General features: G+C 43.5%; 2 protein-coding genes across 5 annotated transcripts in view; both read left to right on the top strand.

Annotated features, from left to right (window-relative positions):
* The window catches only part of SCARB2 (scavenger receptor class B member 2), a 38,536-nt gene extending 33,045 nt beyond the window's left edge, over positions 1-5,491 (top strand). For 2 of the 3 annotated variants that reach the window (XM_037896718.2, XM_037896719.2), the window contains exon 13: positions 849-957. Coding sequence is in view for 1 of the 3 variants with exons in the window: in XM_037896717.2 (XP_037752645.1) it covers positions 849-890 (42 nt within the window). In the remaining 2 variants the exon portion in view is untranslated. Of the gene's footprint in view, positions 1-848 lie in introns of all 3 variants that reach the window. The other variant, XM_037896717.2, reaches the window with a different exon arrangement.
* A 2,353-nt stretch (positions 5,492-7,844) lies between these two features.
* NUP54 (nucleoporin 54) overlaps positions 7,845-14,293 on the top strand; it is a 38,288-nt gene continuing 31,839 nt past the window's right edge. The window contains exon 1 of one of the 2 annotated variants that reach the window (XM_037896715.2): positions 7,845-8,116. In XM_037896715.2, the coding sequence (XP_037752643.1) occupies positions 8,065-8,116 (52 nt within the window). In that variant the 5' untranslated portion in view covers positions 7,845-8,064. The remainder of the gene's footprint in view (positions 8,117-14,293) is intronic. The other variant, XM_043544784.1, reaches the window with a different exon arrangement.

Below are 14,293 nucleotides of genomic sequence, written 5' to 3'. Positions count from 1 at the left end.
TCTGTGACCCAATATTTTTGCAGACGCAGCCCAAGATTGGCCCTTAATTTTGCAGTTGTATTACCGTGCCCTCTGTCGCCCATAAGTCTCCAGCATTACCGCTTCCCAGGATTCTCCCTCCCTTTGAGTGTGATTATTTTTCCCAAGATGCATTATCTTGCATTTTTCCAAGATTTCCTGCCTTTGACCCTGCCCCTCCGTAGGTCCCTTTTTAATTATCTCTGTCCCCACTGGCGCAGATAACTCCTCCCAGTGTAATCTCGTCAATATGCTGTTCATGTCGCCTTCCAGCATCATGGAGGATGTTAAATAAGCCCTGCCCTAACACTGATCCCTGTGTCACCCCCTAAACATCTCTAAGGAATGCAGACAGCATGTGCCTGCTGCACATTCCCTAGGATGATGCAGCACGCTCCCCTCTTCATGGCTGCTCAGCAACACTTGCCCATGCAGAGAAGAGGGGGGCATGCCCTTTTCTCCTCTCCAGCCCCTTTGGGGCAGCTTTCCCAATGGGAGCCCTATGAGGAACAATCCATGTGCTCACAGTAGAGCATATGCTGCGGTTGTGCTGGTCCTGGCATAGGGGGAGCAAAACTGGGGTGGCTTCTTGCATCACCCCCCGTGAATATCTATGTAAAGACCACGCACAATCTGCCCTGTGGTGCTTTTTTACCTTAATAGTTGTTCCTGTATGGCACAAGGGATGGAATTTGGACTTAGGGGGTGATAAAAACCAGGATCACTCTTCTTTGGTGCTTTGAAACTCAGTCTTACATTTGCTGTCCTCCAGCTCCACATTGTCTAACACACTGCAGTTAACTTTTCTGCTTTGCCATTTTGTATTTCAGAGTACTGAAGAGGAAAGGGCTCCGCTCATCAGGACATCCTAATATTCTTTTTTTTCCCCTTCCCATGTGAGCTTGGTGAATAAACTATGCAAGTTGATCTAATACCGAATACTACCCGGCACTCAGCGCTGCCTGAAAACCCACCATGCTAATTATGATTATTTGTAGTACAGGGATAAAAAAAGCTAAAATGCTAATGAATGAGGAAACTGTTCTTCTCAGCTGCTAAGTAAGTTTTAAAGCCAGATATTAAAATGACTTGAGATCCTGCTTTATTAACTAGTGTTTAATATTCCCAGTGCTGTTGAAAGCCATAAAAGCTCAGAACCACTATATCAGTGAGAGTATAATACCCTGATTCATGTATTAGAATTACGTGGGGTAAACTTTGTAAAAGGACCGTAGTAATGTGGGCTCCTAAGTCCCTTTTGAAAATGGAACTTAGGCATGTTTGAAAATATTGCCCTGGGTCTAATTTTGTCTTTTGTGTAGAGTACACTTGGCTTCTTATTAACAGAGTATGAATGGATTGTTTTAGTAGTTACCCATCATGCCTTTTACCTCCAAAATTGTTTTGTGAATCTAAGCCAAATTGTAAGTGAGGCCTATTTAGTCATATCTAGTTTCCAGTTAAGAAGCCAAGTGCTTCATAGCACATTTTCGTACAGCACCTTGGTCTGCCCAGTATTGTTTGAAATCCCATTGTGTGGTATTAATAAAATGCCTGGCAAGTTTTTAATTTTTAATTATTTTTTAAACTGGAAAACACAGGGATGGTTAGCTGAGGGTACAATAGAGCGTTCTCCTTTTTCCTGTGTCAGTGTCTCACCAAATATCTAGTGTGTGGAGCACTGTAAAGGCAGACGTTGCAAGTGTATTTGTAACTGCATTCAACATTTAGGAAATTTACAGACCTTCTGTGTTGAGGTATGTTTGGAACATTAAGGAAAGCAGCATAAACCGGTTTTTTTTAAATACTGGTAGTTTAAAATATAAGGGTACCTTTTTTCCCTCAGTGAGGAAGAGCATTCTCACAAATATATTTCCATCAAATAGTCAGTGAAAAATTGAGACCTACTTTTTTGACTGGCTGAACACTCATGCATAGGGAGTTAGCCTATCAATTGTTCAGCAATCCAGAACATTTTGGGCTGTCCCAGTCAGAAAAGTTCATTATTATCACTATTATTATTTATTATCTGTATTACTGTAGCACCTAGGAGCCCTAGTCCTGGACCAGAGCCCCATTGTGCTATGGTCTATAGATTGTTACCAATTACAGAAGGCTAGAGGTACTGGCATTGCACCAGGCTGACTTCTTTAGCCGACAGGCTCCTCTTATGCAAGCCAGAACCAACCAAATAAGCATCCAAATTTAGGCATCTACCGCGCTGCAGATAAGGTAAGGGCTCCTGTACGTAATGGAGCTCCCAACCCTTTGTGATCTGCAAGTGTGTTCCCAGTGAGTGAGAGACTCAGACTAGCCAACTACAGCCATTCATCTCAAGGGATTTGCTCTGCAGTAATATCTCCATTTAACCTCATGAGAGGAAACTATCCAGCCTTTGATGTGCTAGGATGAAAGTAATGCCATGTGAAAACCCTTGTGGGTAAGGGGCTTTGGAACTCTGCCCTACCTTTACCCCAAATGTTGTTCTGTGGGAGGGGATAATCTTCCTTTGCCACATATGTAGATTCCAGTTGTAGATACCTCCTCCCCATCACCCCAGTCTTTGAGTCCCAGGGCCCCTTTATTTGTTTCCTTGGCTGACCTCTGGAATAAACCTGCCAGCTAAGGGAAACCCCAATAGCTTTGGCCCAGGGTCCCTTTTAAATTCTTTCTTGTATTTGGAAGGGGGCAGCTACAGAATGCCCAGTGCTGCTGGTGAAAGGCTACATCCCCCTCAGATTAAGTGCCAGCCTTCCTTAGCTGGGGAAACTGAGTCAGTAGCTGCAAAGCCTGTGTTCTGTTTGTGGGCCATTTGCTTATTGCAGTACGTTATGCTAAATCAGGAACTCCACATCACCTTTCTGTCTCAGTCTTTATGTTGTACAGTTCAGATCATTGTATGATCCACACTGAAATACAGCACCTTGTGTAAAAGAGTTATCTGTGCACAACAGTAGTAACCTACAAATCATCTACAAAGCCTTGGGTATTTTCTGAGGAAGTCATTTTGACAAGGCCTCACAGGGTGAAATTCATGCCAGCGCAAAGGACTAGCAGAGGGACTACACACTGCTTAAGCCCTGCTGCAAAATACCAATCCTCATGCCGCTGTCCAGACCAAGTATTCGTGGACTCAGCTGAGAAGTCAGGAACAAGTTTTGTCCCAAGGACTCAACTGATGTGCTGGATCCTCTGCACTGGGGTGAATTTAATCCCAACATATCAATTTTAAAATGTTACATTCTGCTTATTGGGTCAGATCCTCAGCTGATGTAAATCAATGGAGCGCCATCAAAGTCAGTGATGCTATGTCAATTTACACCTATTCAGGATCTGGCTCATTATTCCTTTCCATTTATTTATTTAGCTGAACTCTTCAAATGTCTGAATTACTGTGTCTAGATGTTTATGCATATATGGTACCGCAGATTAAGCTGCTGCTTGGTTTTGTTACTTCATTGCTCCAACGTTTCCATTCTCTACCTTGCCCTGAAGAATTTTCCCCCCAAGGAACATTTATTTCTTAAATCTCCACTAGACCATAGGGAAAAGGTCTTATCTGTTTAATATACAGGAAAGGTGGTTATTTTAATCAACGTTTCCACTTTATTTTTTTGCATGCTCCTGCTGTTACGTTCATTCCTGTACAGTTGTCCTGTTTAGCAGCACCTTCTAATTTCCAATGTGCAGCTGGAAATCTGTTAAATGTCGTGCAAAGTGACTTTCATCAGGTTTTAAGACACATGCATATCAGTTAGCGGTGAGCACTGTGGGCAAAATGCCAACAAAATCACATTGTTGTACCTTATAGACACAGGCTTTTAGTCCACAGAACTTCTAATTCTTCCTGGAACTTCTCAGCTTCTAACTCACATGTACGAAATATAGTATGTTCTGTATTATGAGCAGGATGTTCCAAAGCGCTCAGCCATGGCCTAACGTTGCTCCCACTGAAGTCAATGGGAGCAGGCTTAGGTCAACACCAAACACATTTTAAAATCCCATATGTTAGATACAAATAGACGCATAGATATTAAGCAGTTTGGAGAAGGGTGTGTGCATTTCTATGTAAGGCAAGAGCAAAAATGTCTACAGAGTTAAAAGCGAAAACCCCATTCAAGCAGGATGCATGATACAATTTTAGAGTTTTTTATTTCCTTTTAGTTTTGTGAAACCAGTACATTGCAGTTTGATGCCTCTTAATGGAGCATTTCACTCCCCCTCTCAATCCAGCACCTACAAAAGTCAAATATACCTGTGGGGGAGCCATTTCATTGGATGCCAGACCTTCCAGCTGTGTTTTATAAAGGGTTACTACCAGTATTTAGGAAAAAAAGACATTTATTCTGATTTCCTTTAATGTTCCAAACATACCTCAACACAGAAGGTCTGTAGATTTCCTAAATGTTTAATGCCATTATAAATACAGTATATTTGATATCCAGGGGCAGTTATCCTTGACAGGCCTTTGCATTGTTTCTTTGTAAACTGTGCCCTGGGTACCTTAAAAATCCAGAATCCCATTTGTTCATCTTTCTCAGCTGTTAACATTTAAAGAAACACTACAAAGAATATCATTCTCCTCTGGATGCCCACATGCAACTCACAATAGCAGCTCATTAACACTGAAAGGCAGCACAGTCTAGCGATTAGAGCCCAAGGCTGGTTGTCAGGACATCAGAGTTGTAATCTGTAGGGTTATTAACATTTACCCCACACACACACACACACACACCCCCATCCGAGGTGTTGTAGGGATGAATTAATATTTGTAAAGTGCCATGGTCTTGATTCTTCAAAGGACAGCTTACTTCACTGTAAGTCAGACACTCAGCATCTTGCAGGAGTGCTAAGATCACTGTATGATAGTTCGTTATATACCGTGACAGTTCCTTATATACCTGTTATTAATAAGAATTACTTGTGCCTGAATCCAGGGAAGATTTTCCATCTATAACCCTTCTGTTCAGCTGTTCTGTAAAGCATTGTTTGTTCCACACAGTGGAAGTGATTCCATGCAGCATTAGATACTTTTTTAATTATTGAAGACTCACGGGAGATAGTCAACTGTTTGTTGATGGATTTTGTATTTGTTTTCCTGAGGCTGACTGTTAAAGAGGAAAAAGAAAAGGAGTACTAGTGGCACCTTAGAGACTAACCAATTTATTTGAGCATAGGCTTTCGTGAGCTACAGCTCACTTCATTGGATGCATCTGATGAAGTGAGCTGTAGCTCACGAAAGCTTATGCTCAAATAAATTGGTTAGTCTCTAAGGTGCCACTAGTACTCCTTTTTCTTTTTGCGACTACAGACTAACACGGCTGCTACTCTGAAACCTGTTAAAGAGGAGACACTCATAGCGATGATCAGTATGTTTGCACACGTGATTCACTTTGTGACTCTAGCAATTTTTGTTTCCACTATTAATGCAGATCAGGTGTTGCATTAATAAAAGTTAATGTTTCTATAAAAAGTGTGATGAACTTGGTATTTTCTTTCACTATACAACTTCTGTGTTTATATCTGTGTATATCTGGTGCCTTTTGAAATAGAACAGTTCATAGCCAAAATTTTCAAACCTAGTTTTTGGCTCTGAAATCCATATTCAGGCACTTAAAAAAGTGACCTTATTTTGAAAAGTGCTGAGCATCCAGCAGCTCCCACTGAGTAGTGGACACTCGTCACTTTTAAAAGTCAGGACACTGATTTAGGTGCCTGAATATGGATTTAGGAACCTAACCGTAGGCATCTGAGGGGGATTGTTACCGGAATGCTCAGAATTGGTCCAACTCTGCTCTCTTTTTGAAGTCAAAATGGCCCCTAACCAATGTTCCCTCTAATTTTTGACAGACTGTGTACGCAAAAAATTGCTTCTGTGCAAATTTTTGTGCATGTGGTGTTTCGCCGTGTGTGGGGTTTAGGATCTGTGTGCACATGCACACAGCTTAGGGGGAACAGTGCCCCTAACTCTAATGAGAGAAGGGTTGGGATGGCACTGAAAGAGAAAAGTAAAGCTGCTTGTATCTCAGTGGGACATGGCTGTGAGACATTTATTACACCCAGAGAGTTGGGATTGTAAAATAAGGATTATGTAAATTTCCAGGAGGTGCTGTGATTTAGAATATTGATAGCTTTGCTGATAGTTTCTCACTATTTTGTTCCATAGAGAGGCAGATTCACAAAGAGCAATACATTGAGTTGGATGTCTGTAGTTAGTAGGAACCACCAGAAAGTGTCCACTGATTTTGGGTGCCTTGTTATTTGGTACCCAACTTGAGATGCCTGGGGTCCCCATTTCAAAGATACTGAGCCCCCACCATTCCGGTTGATCTCAATGGGGCTGGTAATGCTTGGCACCTCTGAAAAGTAGGCTGTAAGTGGCTCAAGCTGGGTACCCAAAAATTGAGGGTACTCAAATTAGTGGACACTTATGAAAATGTTGACTTTCCTCTGCTCTTTACTGAGTTATGGCTACATACTGGTGACTTGGGATGCTGTGTAGAGGGGAGTGAACCCCACTTCTCCCCCACCACCTGTATATCTGGAGCATTCCAGTGAGGCCTAATAAGTGTGTGGAGCAGCGTGTGGGATCTGGGGCTAGAAGACAAATAAGAAATTGCCCTCATATCATGCCTTTCTTTGAAAAACAGAGTAAATGCCTTCTGAATATAGGACTCCAGAGAAGTCTGTACCATTTTCTGCCGAGGAGTGGGTGAAAAATAATAGCCATTTTGTATGGAGAACTATTTCAACTGCAAGATAATTTTTAGGGAGTTACCAAGGACCTGATTTATTTTCCTTGAGGACCCAAACCTCATATTCTGTTCAGGAGCTGTGGATACTCAAGGAAAGGAGGATCAGGCCCCAAATGGTGACCTATTTGGAGTGGAAATTTCAGTAGAAAAGGTACAGTAAGTTTCCAGTATAGATTTGCCCATGGGCCTGATTCCCATCTTTGGTAGAGGCAGTGGAGTTACCCCAGCATAAATCTGGTGACAGTGAAAGGAGGGCCTAGCCTAATGGCTCAGATTATGATGGGTTAAGCTGGGGTGACCCTAGTGACTTCAACAGGGTTGCTCTGATGTAAAAGTGAAATTTGGCCCATCGTCTTTTAGCTGGCCTCATGGGACAGGTGTTAATCTAGGGCTAGGTAAAAATTATTTTAACCACTTGTGACCCTGTTGCAGTTTTCTTTTTAACAGCCGAGCATGCGAAGGCGTGTCTGTGGAAGGCAGTAACCCTGCTGGCTCCCTTGCAGTTTTAAATCTGTAACTCCCATCACCCGTCAGAGTGCAACGACTGAGCACGAAGCTGATTGAAAAGCAAGGGCCAGGTGGCTGTCAGTGGCAGGCTGGGGGTCTCTATATAACATGCAGTGGGACAGCGTGGGGGAACTGTCCTGTAGGCGAGGAGTCACCCACCAGCCCCCTACACCCTGCAGGGAAGCGGGCTCATGTTCACCCCACGCACCCATTGACATCAGTGGAAGCTAGGTGCCTGCGCTCCTTTGGGGATCTGGGCCCAGCTCCCCCACGCTGGCAGCACAGCCAGCCATGGAACCCAGGCGTCCTGGCTCCAGCCCACTGCTCTAACCACTCTGCCACAAGAAAGGGCACCTCCCCCTCCTAGGCCGCATGGTATGGCCCTGAGTCGGTGATTTCCGCCCTCCCCCCTCCATTAGCCTGATTGGTATGTTCCACAGCAAATGTTCTCTCTCCGCCCTCCCCTTCAGTCCCAGCTCTGATACTGAGAGGCGCGCGACACCCATACGTCACCGCTAAATCGTAACAGGGCGCGAGACCGCCCCCCCCCCCCGCCGTGCCACGTGATCCACCCATCCGTTGTAGGGGCTGGTCGTTCGTGCGGGTGACGAACCAGAGCATTTTATTACGTCATCATTCAGCGCCACCCTCTCGCGTGCAGACGCGGGTTGCCGGGGCTGTTAATGTTTCCGGGAGCGGGGCCATCACCCGGAACCATTCCCCTTGGGGTGACCGTTCCCAGCCGGACCCGGCGGCGGCTGCACTCCGCCAACCGCGCCGCCTCATGGCCTTCAACTTCGGGGCAGCTGCTGGCGCCGCCGCCGCGAACCCGACAGGTGCGTGCGGGGCGGCCGGGGCGCGGAGCCCGGCTGCAAGGGGGGTGGCGGGGCAGTGGGTGTGTCCGCTCCGTGCCTCCCCCCCCATGCCGCTCGCCCTAGCAACCGGAGCGGGGGGCGGTGCACCCCCCCCCCCCCCGCCAGCGCCGGAACGGGTCGGAGCCGGGGGGGGGGCGGTGTCTGGTCGGGACGGGAGCCGGGCGTCGCGGCTGGGCAGTGGGTGCGGCCGCTCCCCGCCCCCGTGGCGGTGACACCCCGGCCGTTCCCCCGGCTCGTTGCCCGCCTCGCTCTTCCCCCTCCGTCCCGATGAGTTACAAGCAAACCCAGCACGTTGGGCGGCGTAACCGCTGCGCTGAGCTCGCGCCCGTCGCGTGAGCTCGGGGCGCCGCTCCGGCCCCGCCCCCCCGGGCGCGAGTGATCGTTGCCCCCAGCCGCGCTGGTCTGTTTCTGCGCAGCAAATGCCTCCCTCTTAAAGCCTCATGCCATTGAAAGAAGGCTTGTGCGGGAGGGGCCCCGGGGTGAATTTTTGTAGCCGTCCCTCCAGGGTTCTTGCAGGCTGCTTCTGCAGATAGTGTCACGTTATGGTATAGTCCTTTCTCCGTAAAGCCAGCTGGAGGTTCCTTACCTTTGCACTAAAGAGAGGCACAGATGGCAGAGCAGTGTAAAAAAACAAACAAAAACCAAACAGGGTTTGTCTTGAATAGACCATTTTAATGTGATTATGAAAAGTTTAATCACTGTTAGCTGAGATGAGGCTGTACATGATGTGTACTAGTTGGCACTGATTAGTCAGTCATAATAATTGTTATCAGGTAACTCAAGTATTCACAAAAGTCTTCATGTTCAAGCACAATAGGGTGGTTGCTCTTTGCTTTTTAAGAGGCATCCTTAGATAGTTTATCATTTGTATGACATTTTCTAGTGTGTGGGGAGGAGGAAAGGATACATCTAACTTGAAATCAGAGGAGGGGAAAGTTCTTTTTAAGCTTTGTAAATGTTTTTGGCATGTCTAGGCATAGCTGTATTTGTGAACTAGACACCAGAGCTTTAAGAGGTTGTGCTAAGAGGCAAGTCATTTCCAGACCCTTCAGAGCATTAGACTTCCAATACTTTGTCTGCCCTGGCATTTATCCTCCCTACAGAGGTAACTCAGGCTCTTACTTGAGTGGTGCCCCTAGTCGGGCTCCCATCCATGCACAAAAACCTCTTGCCTGACTGCTGGTGGTGTTTACACCCAGGTTGGCTAGCTGGCCTAGGGTACAGGCTAAAGCCTGAGTGTTGCTTACACTGAGGCTGGTGACCCCCCCCCCCCCCCTTATTGCAGCGTAGATACAGGCTAAAATGCTCGGGTGCTGATAATTCTCCAATGCCTTCCCAAAAGTCCTCCTGTGTGCATAGAAATACAGTTTCTCCCACAGTTCACTGAGAGAGAATCGTAGAGTGATTCATCTTATTGCAGTGTTAAGAACGCTGGGATATAACCACGAAAGTCCTCGTGAGTATAGTACCAGTGTGGACACAGTATGGACACACTTGAATATGGCTTTGCAGTGTGCCGCTGATCACCCGAATTAACTCTGCAGTGAAGACATACCCCTGGAAAGTTGTACTGCTTTAGCTATACTGGCTGTACTAAGAGTTAAAATGCTACAACTCCCTAGTCTGGACTCTGTTACATTGTTGTAAAACTTTTCCCATATGGGAGAGGGAATAACTAGACCAGTATGTCACTTCTATACTGATATACCTGCATCCATGCTAGGGGTTGTACTGGTATAACCATAGCAGAAAAAATTGTGCCTCTGACACAGTTACATGACTGTAACTTTCATGTGTAGATCAGGCATAAGTGTGTATGTGGGGTGGGGGGGGGAGAAGTCTTACACTTTTTTATTTGTGCTTTAGCTTTGTATCTGCTAACAGCATAGGTTAAATAGCAGAAAACTTTGGACTACTCCGTTTGTGTTAAATAAATGAATCTCATTTGAAATGGAATAACTTCTCTCCTCTATGCTTTTTATTTCTTTAACTATTTGTTTTTCTTGTCCCTGGCTATGGAAAACACTATTTTTTTTTTTTGCTTCAAACTAATGCTGCGTGCTCTCTTTCTGCTTCCCACCTGTTAGGATTTGGTGGGCTTGAGACTGCAAACTCCACTGCCAGTGGGTTTAATTTTGGGGGTTTCGGATTAACTGCCAATCCTGCAGTGAATTTTAATATTGGGAATTTCGGTGTGTCCACTACCTCAGCGCCACCATTCAATTTTGGTAACAGTCTGGCAAGTGCAGGTAGATAACACACACACTTGTTTGTAATGAATGTTGATAGCAGGGGTCCAAGAATTCTTTTCAGATCTCTGGTATCTAAGTATAAAAAACTACTTCAGTACTTTTTGTATGGCCCAAATTAGGGAACGAAGTTTTTAATAACTTGTAGCAAAATCTCTAAATGTGATTTTTAAAACACTTCCACTAATTTCTGGGTTTTGTATGCAAATCCAGTGAAATAGCTGTTGAAAGAAAACTACTTGGTCTGTCAAATGCCCATTTTCTCTAAAAACAAAATAAACCATGGTGTCCTGCCAGTCTAAATCTAAGTCTTGATTATTTAGCAAATGGTCAGATTTACTGGCAAACTGTAATCTCAGTTCTTTGTTCGGATATTGGTAATATTGAATAATTACAGAGTAAATCTGTAAAGTCGCATTTCCTTACTTTAGATTCTTGGACTACTGTAGTCATGTTTTTCATCTTTCCTATGTCTCTTCATTGGACTTCAGTTGGTTATCATGAACACACCACACTTAACTAGTTTCTGTGGAGAAACAAATTTTATACGATCAGCACAAAATCAATCGCCCTTGCTTTTTGTTTCTGTTCAAGTACTGTTGTTCATCTGCTAAAATAATGCACAGATGCAAGGTTGTCTTTAAAAGATGCTCTAGCTTTTTTTGTTCTTCCTAGTGTGGACACTGGTTATTTGTTGCGAAGTGAATCAGCAATCCAGTGTAAATTAGTCAATTGAGTAATCACATTGATTTATTTTAAATTTAGTCTTATCTTTTTTTACGTGAAAATATTTGTGCCTTGTGTGGTGGTATACTATTTCATATGTTTCCATTTATGTAGGGTTAGCCCTGGGATCTTGTTCTTGCAGCTGCTCGTATAGGAATTACATGCATTCCACAGTCTTACCATATTTTTTTGTATTATAGCTTTATAATCTCATCTCACTTTCATGCACCTGATGAACAATGTAAATCTTATTTAACTGATTTTACTCTGGTACAAATTCTAATCAATTGTCTTTTTCTAATGGATATGGGCTAAATTAAAACCAAACCTGAGATGCATGTTTTCATTGTGTTAGCAGTTTAGTACTACAGTTAAACAATTTTCAAGCAAAGGTATCAAGTTGGCCAAAGTACAAAATAATAATAATAATAATTTAAAAAAATCCCATGATCTGATAGTGCTTCTCACACAGTTTGTCATTACACAGTGAGTTTGAAGCTCTGGGTTTATCATTGGAAACCTTTTTCATCCAGTTGCATAAAGCTGATGCTCTGAATGAGTAAAAATCAAGTCAGGTTGAAAATTAAGTCTGGTTTAAGTTTCATTCTGAGTGCACAGGGATGGTAAATATAATAGATTTATAACTAAAACATTATTTGTTTTGATTCAGATGTAAAATGTATTTTGATAAACTGACATTCATTTCCAATGACTATATCCATTTGTTGAATCATGTACACCATTCTGTTTGATATTTCTATATAAAGCTCTTGATTGAATATAATCTTGCGATTTTAACTAAGATTGTATAACTTTTCCACTCATAACTGCTTTCCTGCCATACATAACATGCCATTTCAAGCTGACTGTTTCATTACACTAAGTTTAAAAAAAAATTTTTTTTATTTTATTACATATAACTTACAAATGGCTTTACAACAGCTGGTCTACATAGTGGACTCTTTTTTCAGTTGGGGTCTGTGAGGTGCTGTCACTCCTCCTGCTCCATATGTGTATAGGAGGCCCTGGGGGAGACTGTAATAAGTTTGGGCTGTGATGCCATTGTTTTCATCTAACCTATATGATATAGTGTCTTTGCTTTTCTGCTGCCTGGCCAAGTTCAGGAGTAAGATCAGAGTGGACTGATGATCCGATTTGCTGAGTTAAAGAATCTAAAAGGTATAATGGGATGGCTTCTTTAGATTCTGTTTGAGGAGAATTTCTATCTTTTGTCTATGAGTACAGTTTAGAATTGCTTTTTGACCTCTTAATGCTCCAGGATACCCAAGTCTTGTCAGTGAAATAAAGTATATTTTTCATCTTTTGTCCTCTAATAAGGTGATGGTTACTTTCACACATGTCCGGATCAGGAATATGTGTCTGAGCAATTTTACATTGGATTATTGCAATGCACACCGCATGAAGTTACCCCTGAAAGCCCATCAATGTTTGCAGCTGGTGTAAAACACCACTGCTTGCCTGCAGGGAACAGTAGCTGCAAGAAGCTGCTTAGCCCCTTTTTTTGGATAAATGCACTGGCTTCCTTCTTGATTCCAGATTAAATTCAAGTTGCTGATTTCAATCTATAAAGCTGTATATGGTTTGAATCTTGGATATGTAGAAGGCTCTTGCTTTCCCCAGTACAGCCGCAGTAGTTGCGAGAAGCTAGAGCTCAAGAGGCTCAGCTACAAATGTCTGGGGCTGGAAACTGTTTTCTCGGGACAGGGCCCTGGACTCTGGAGTTTGCTCCCTTTGCCCCCCAAAAAGGATGGAGATGGCTGAGTTTGCTGCTCTTGAGCAAAGTGCAAGGCTCATATATATAATTTGTCTGGTTGGTTTGTTGGGTAACTTTGAGTGGCAGTCAATTATTATTATACATCTGCTTGAAATTATGTATTTAAAAGGAAATTTTGAGGAGGAAAAATGTGTCCATAATACTTAGCTGCACTATAATATCTCAGTAGAAATAAATGCTGTCCACTTGTGCCCACCACCAAACTATACACCCTAACTATAAAGGGGCGCTCACGTGGAGGCGTCTAAGCTCTTGCCAAAAGTAAAGCCAAAGAATAATCTAAACAAAACTTACAAACTAACTCTCCACCTCCACTTCTGTTCGCCACCCAAAAACTAAGAAAACCACTTACTCAGCCTTGTCTGGAATGAGACCAGTGAGGCATTCTGGTATATAAAAATGTGAGCATGTCTTAAAGTTACCAGGCCTCCTCTGCTGCCTATCTCTTGAGATTTTACCATGGGATCATCAGTAGATACAGCCTCATTGCTGTGATGGGAAAGCAGCTGATAGTCCCTCAGGCAGACTGGCCCTATATTGTACAAATTATAACACTTGGACATCTTAAGAGTGTCTTGCAGACCACCTCCTCTCCCATCTATGATCACATATCTCTGTGGCAGCTACCGTAATTGAAAAGTGAATCTCTCTTCTTGTGCTCTTCATTTCCCTACATGTGCTCCCTTCTGTTTGGTTCCCTTTTTCCCTGGATATGCTGCTCAGCCATATGGTCCTCTTTTTCCCTGTGCTCCCCTAGTACTTTGTTACTAGGACATGATTCTGCTGTTGGTGACTCCAAGTCCCGGGGGTTCTGTTCCTATTTTTAATACTGTGTAGCAGAGGCCCCTAGTAGAGGCATCTAGTCTGGTTTCTTCAGGTTTCCAGCTGCTCTTACAGACTCTTATCATGAAGAGCCTGAACACCTGTAGAAGTAGCAGGAAACAGAGGGGATCCAGCACCATATGACTAGTCAGCTGTTCACAGACCCCAGGTTTGGGAACTGCTGACTTAAATTTTTGGCTAATAAAAGTAAAACCTCAAGCATGTTTGCTGGACTGCATACAGCCAGTGAATCTTGGAGGGTGCAGGTGTTGCTAGCTCTTACAAATGCAGACCAAGGGACATCCCAAACCGTGTACATTGCAGTAATGTAAAGGGGGATCACAAAGGCATGGCTTACCACTGTGAAATCCACACCCAGAAGGAAAGTTTGCAATTTCCAAATATTTCAGAGATGGAAGAGGACCACTCTTTGCTGTTGATAAAAGATTGTGGGCTTATGTTTAGCTGGTTAAGAGTAATGATTCAAGGCACTGATTTTTTTTATTTTTTTTTAAAATGTGCCTGGGATTAATGTCAGGGTAAAGG

Source organism: Chelonia mydas, chromosome 4 (assembly GCF_015237465.2).
Source record: "Chelonia mydas isolate rCheMyd1 chromosome 4, rCheMyd1.pri.v2, whole genome shotgun sequence".
Lineage (NCBI taxonomy): Eukaryota > Metazoa > Chordata > Testudines > Cheloniidae > Chelonia > Chelonia mydas.
The sequence above is the reverse complement of the archived record's forward strand: the minus strand, read 5'-3'. Positions and strand labels throughout refer to the sequence as shown.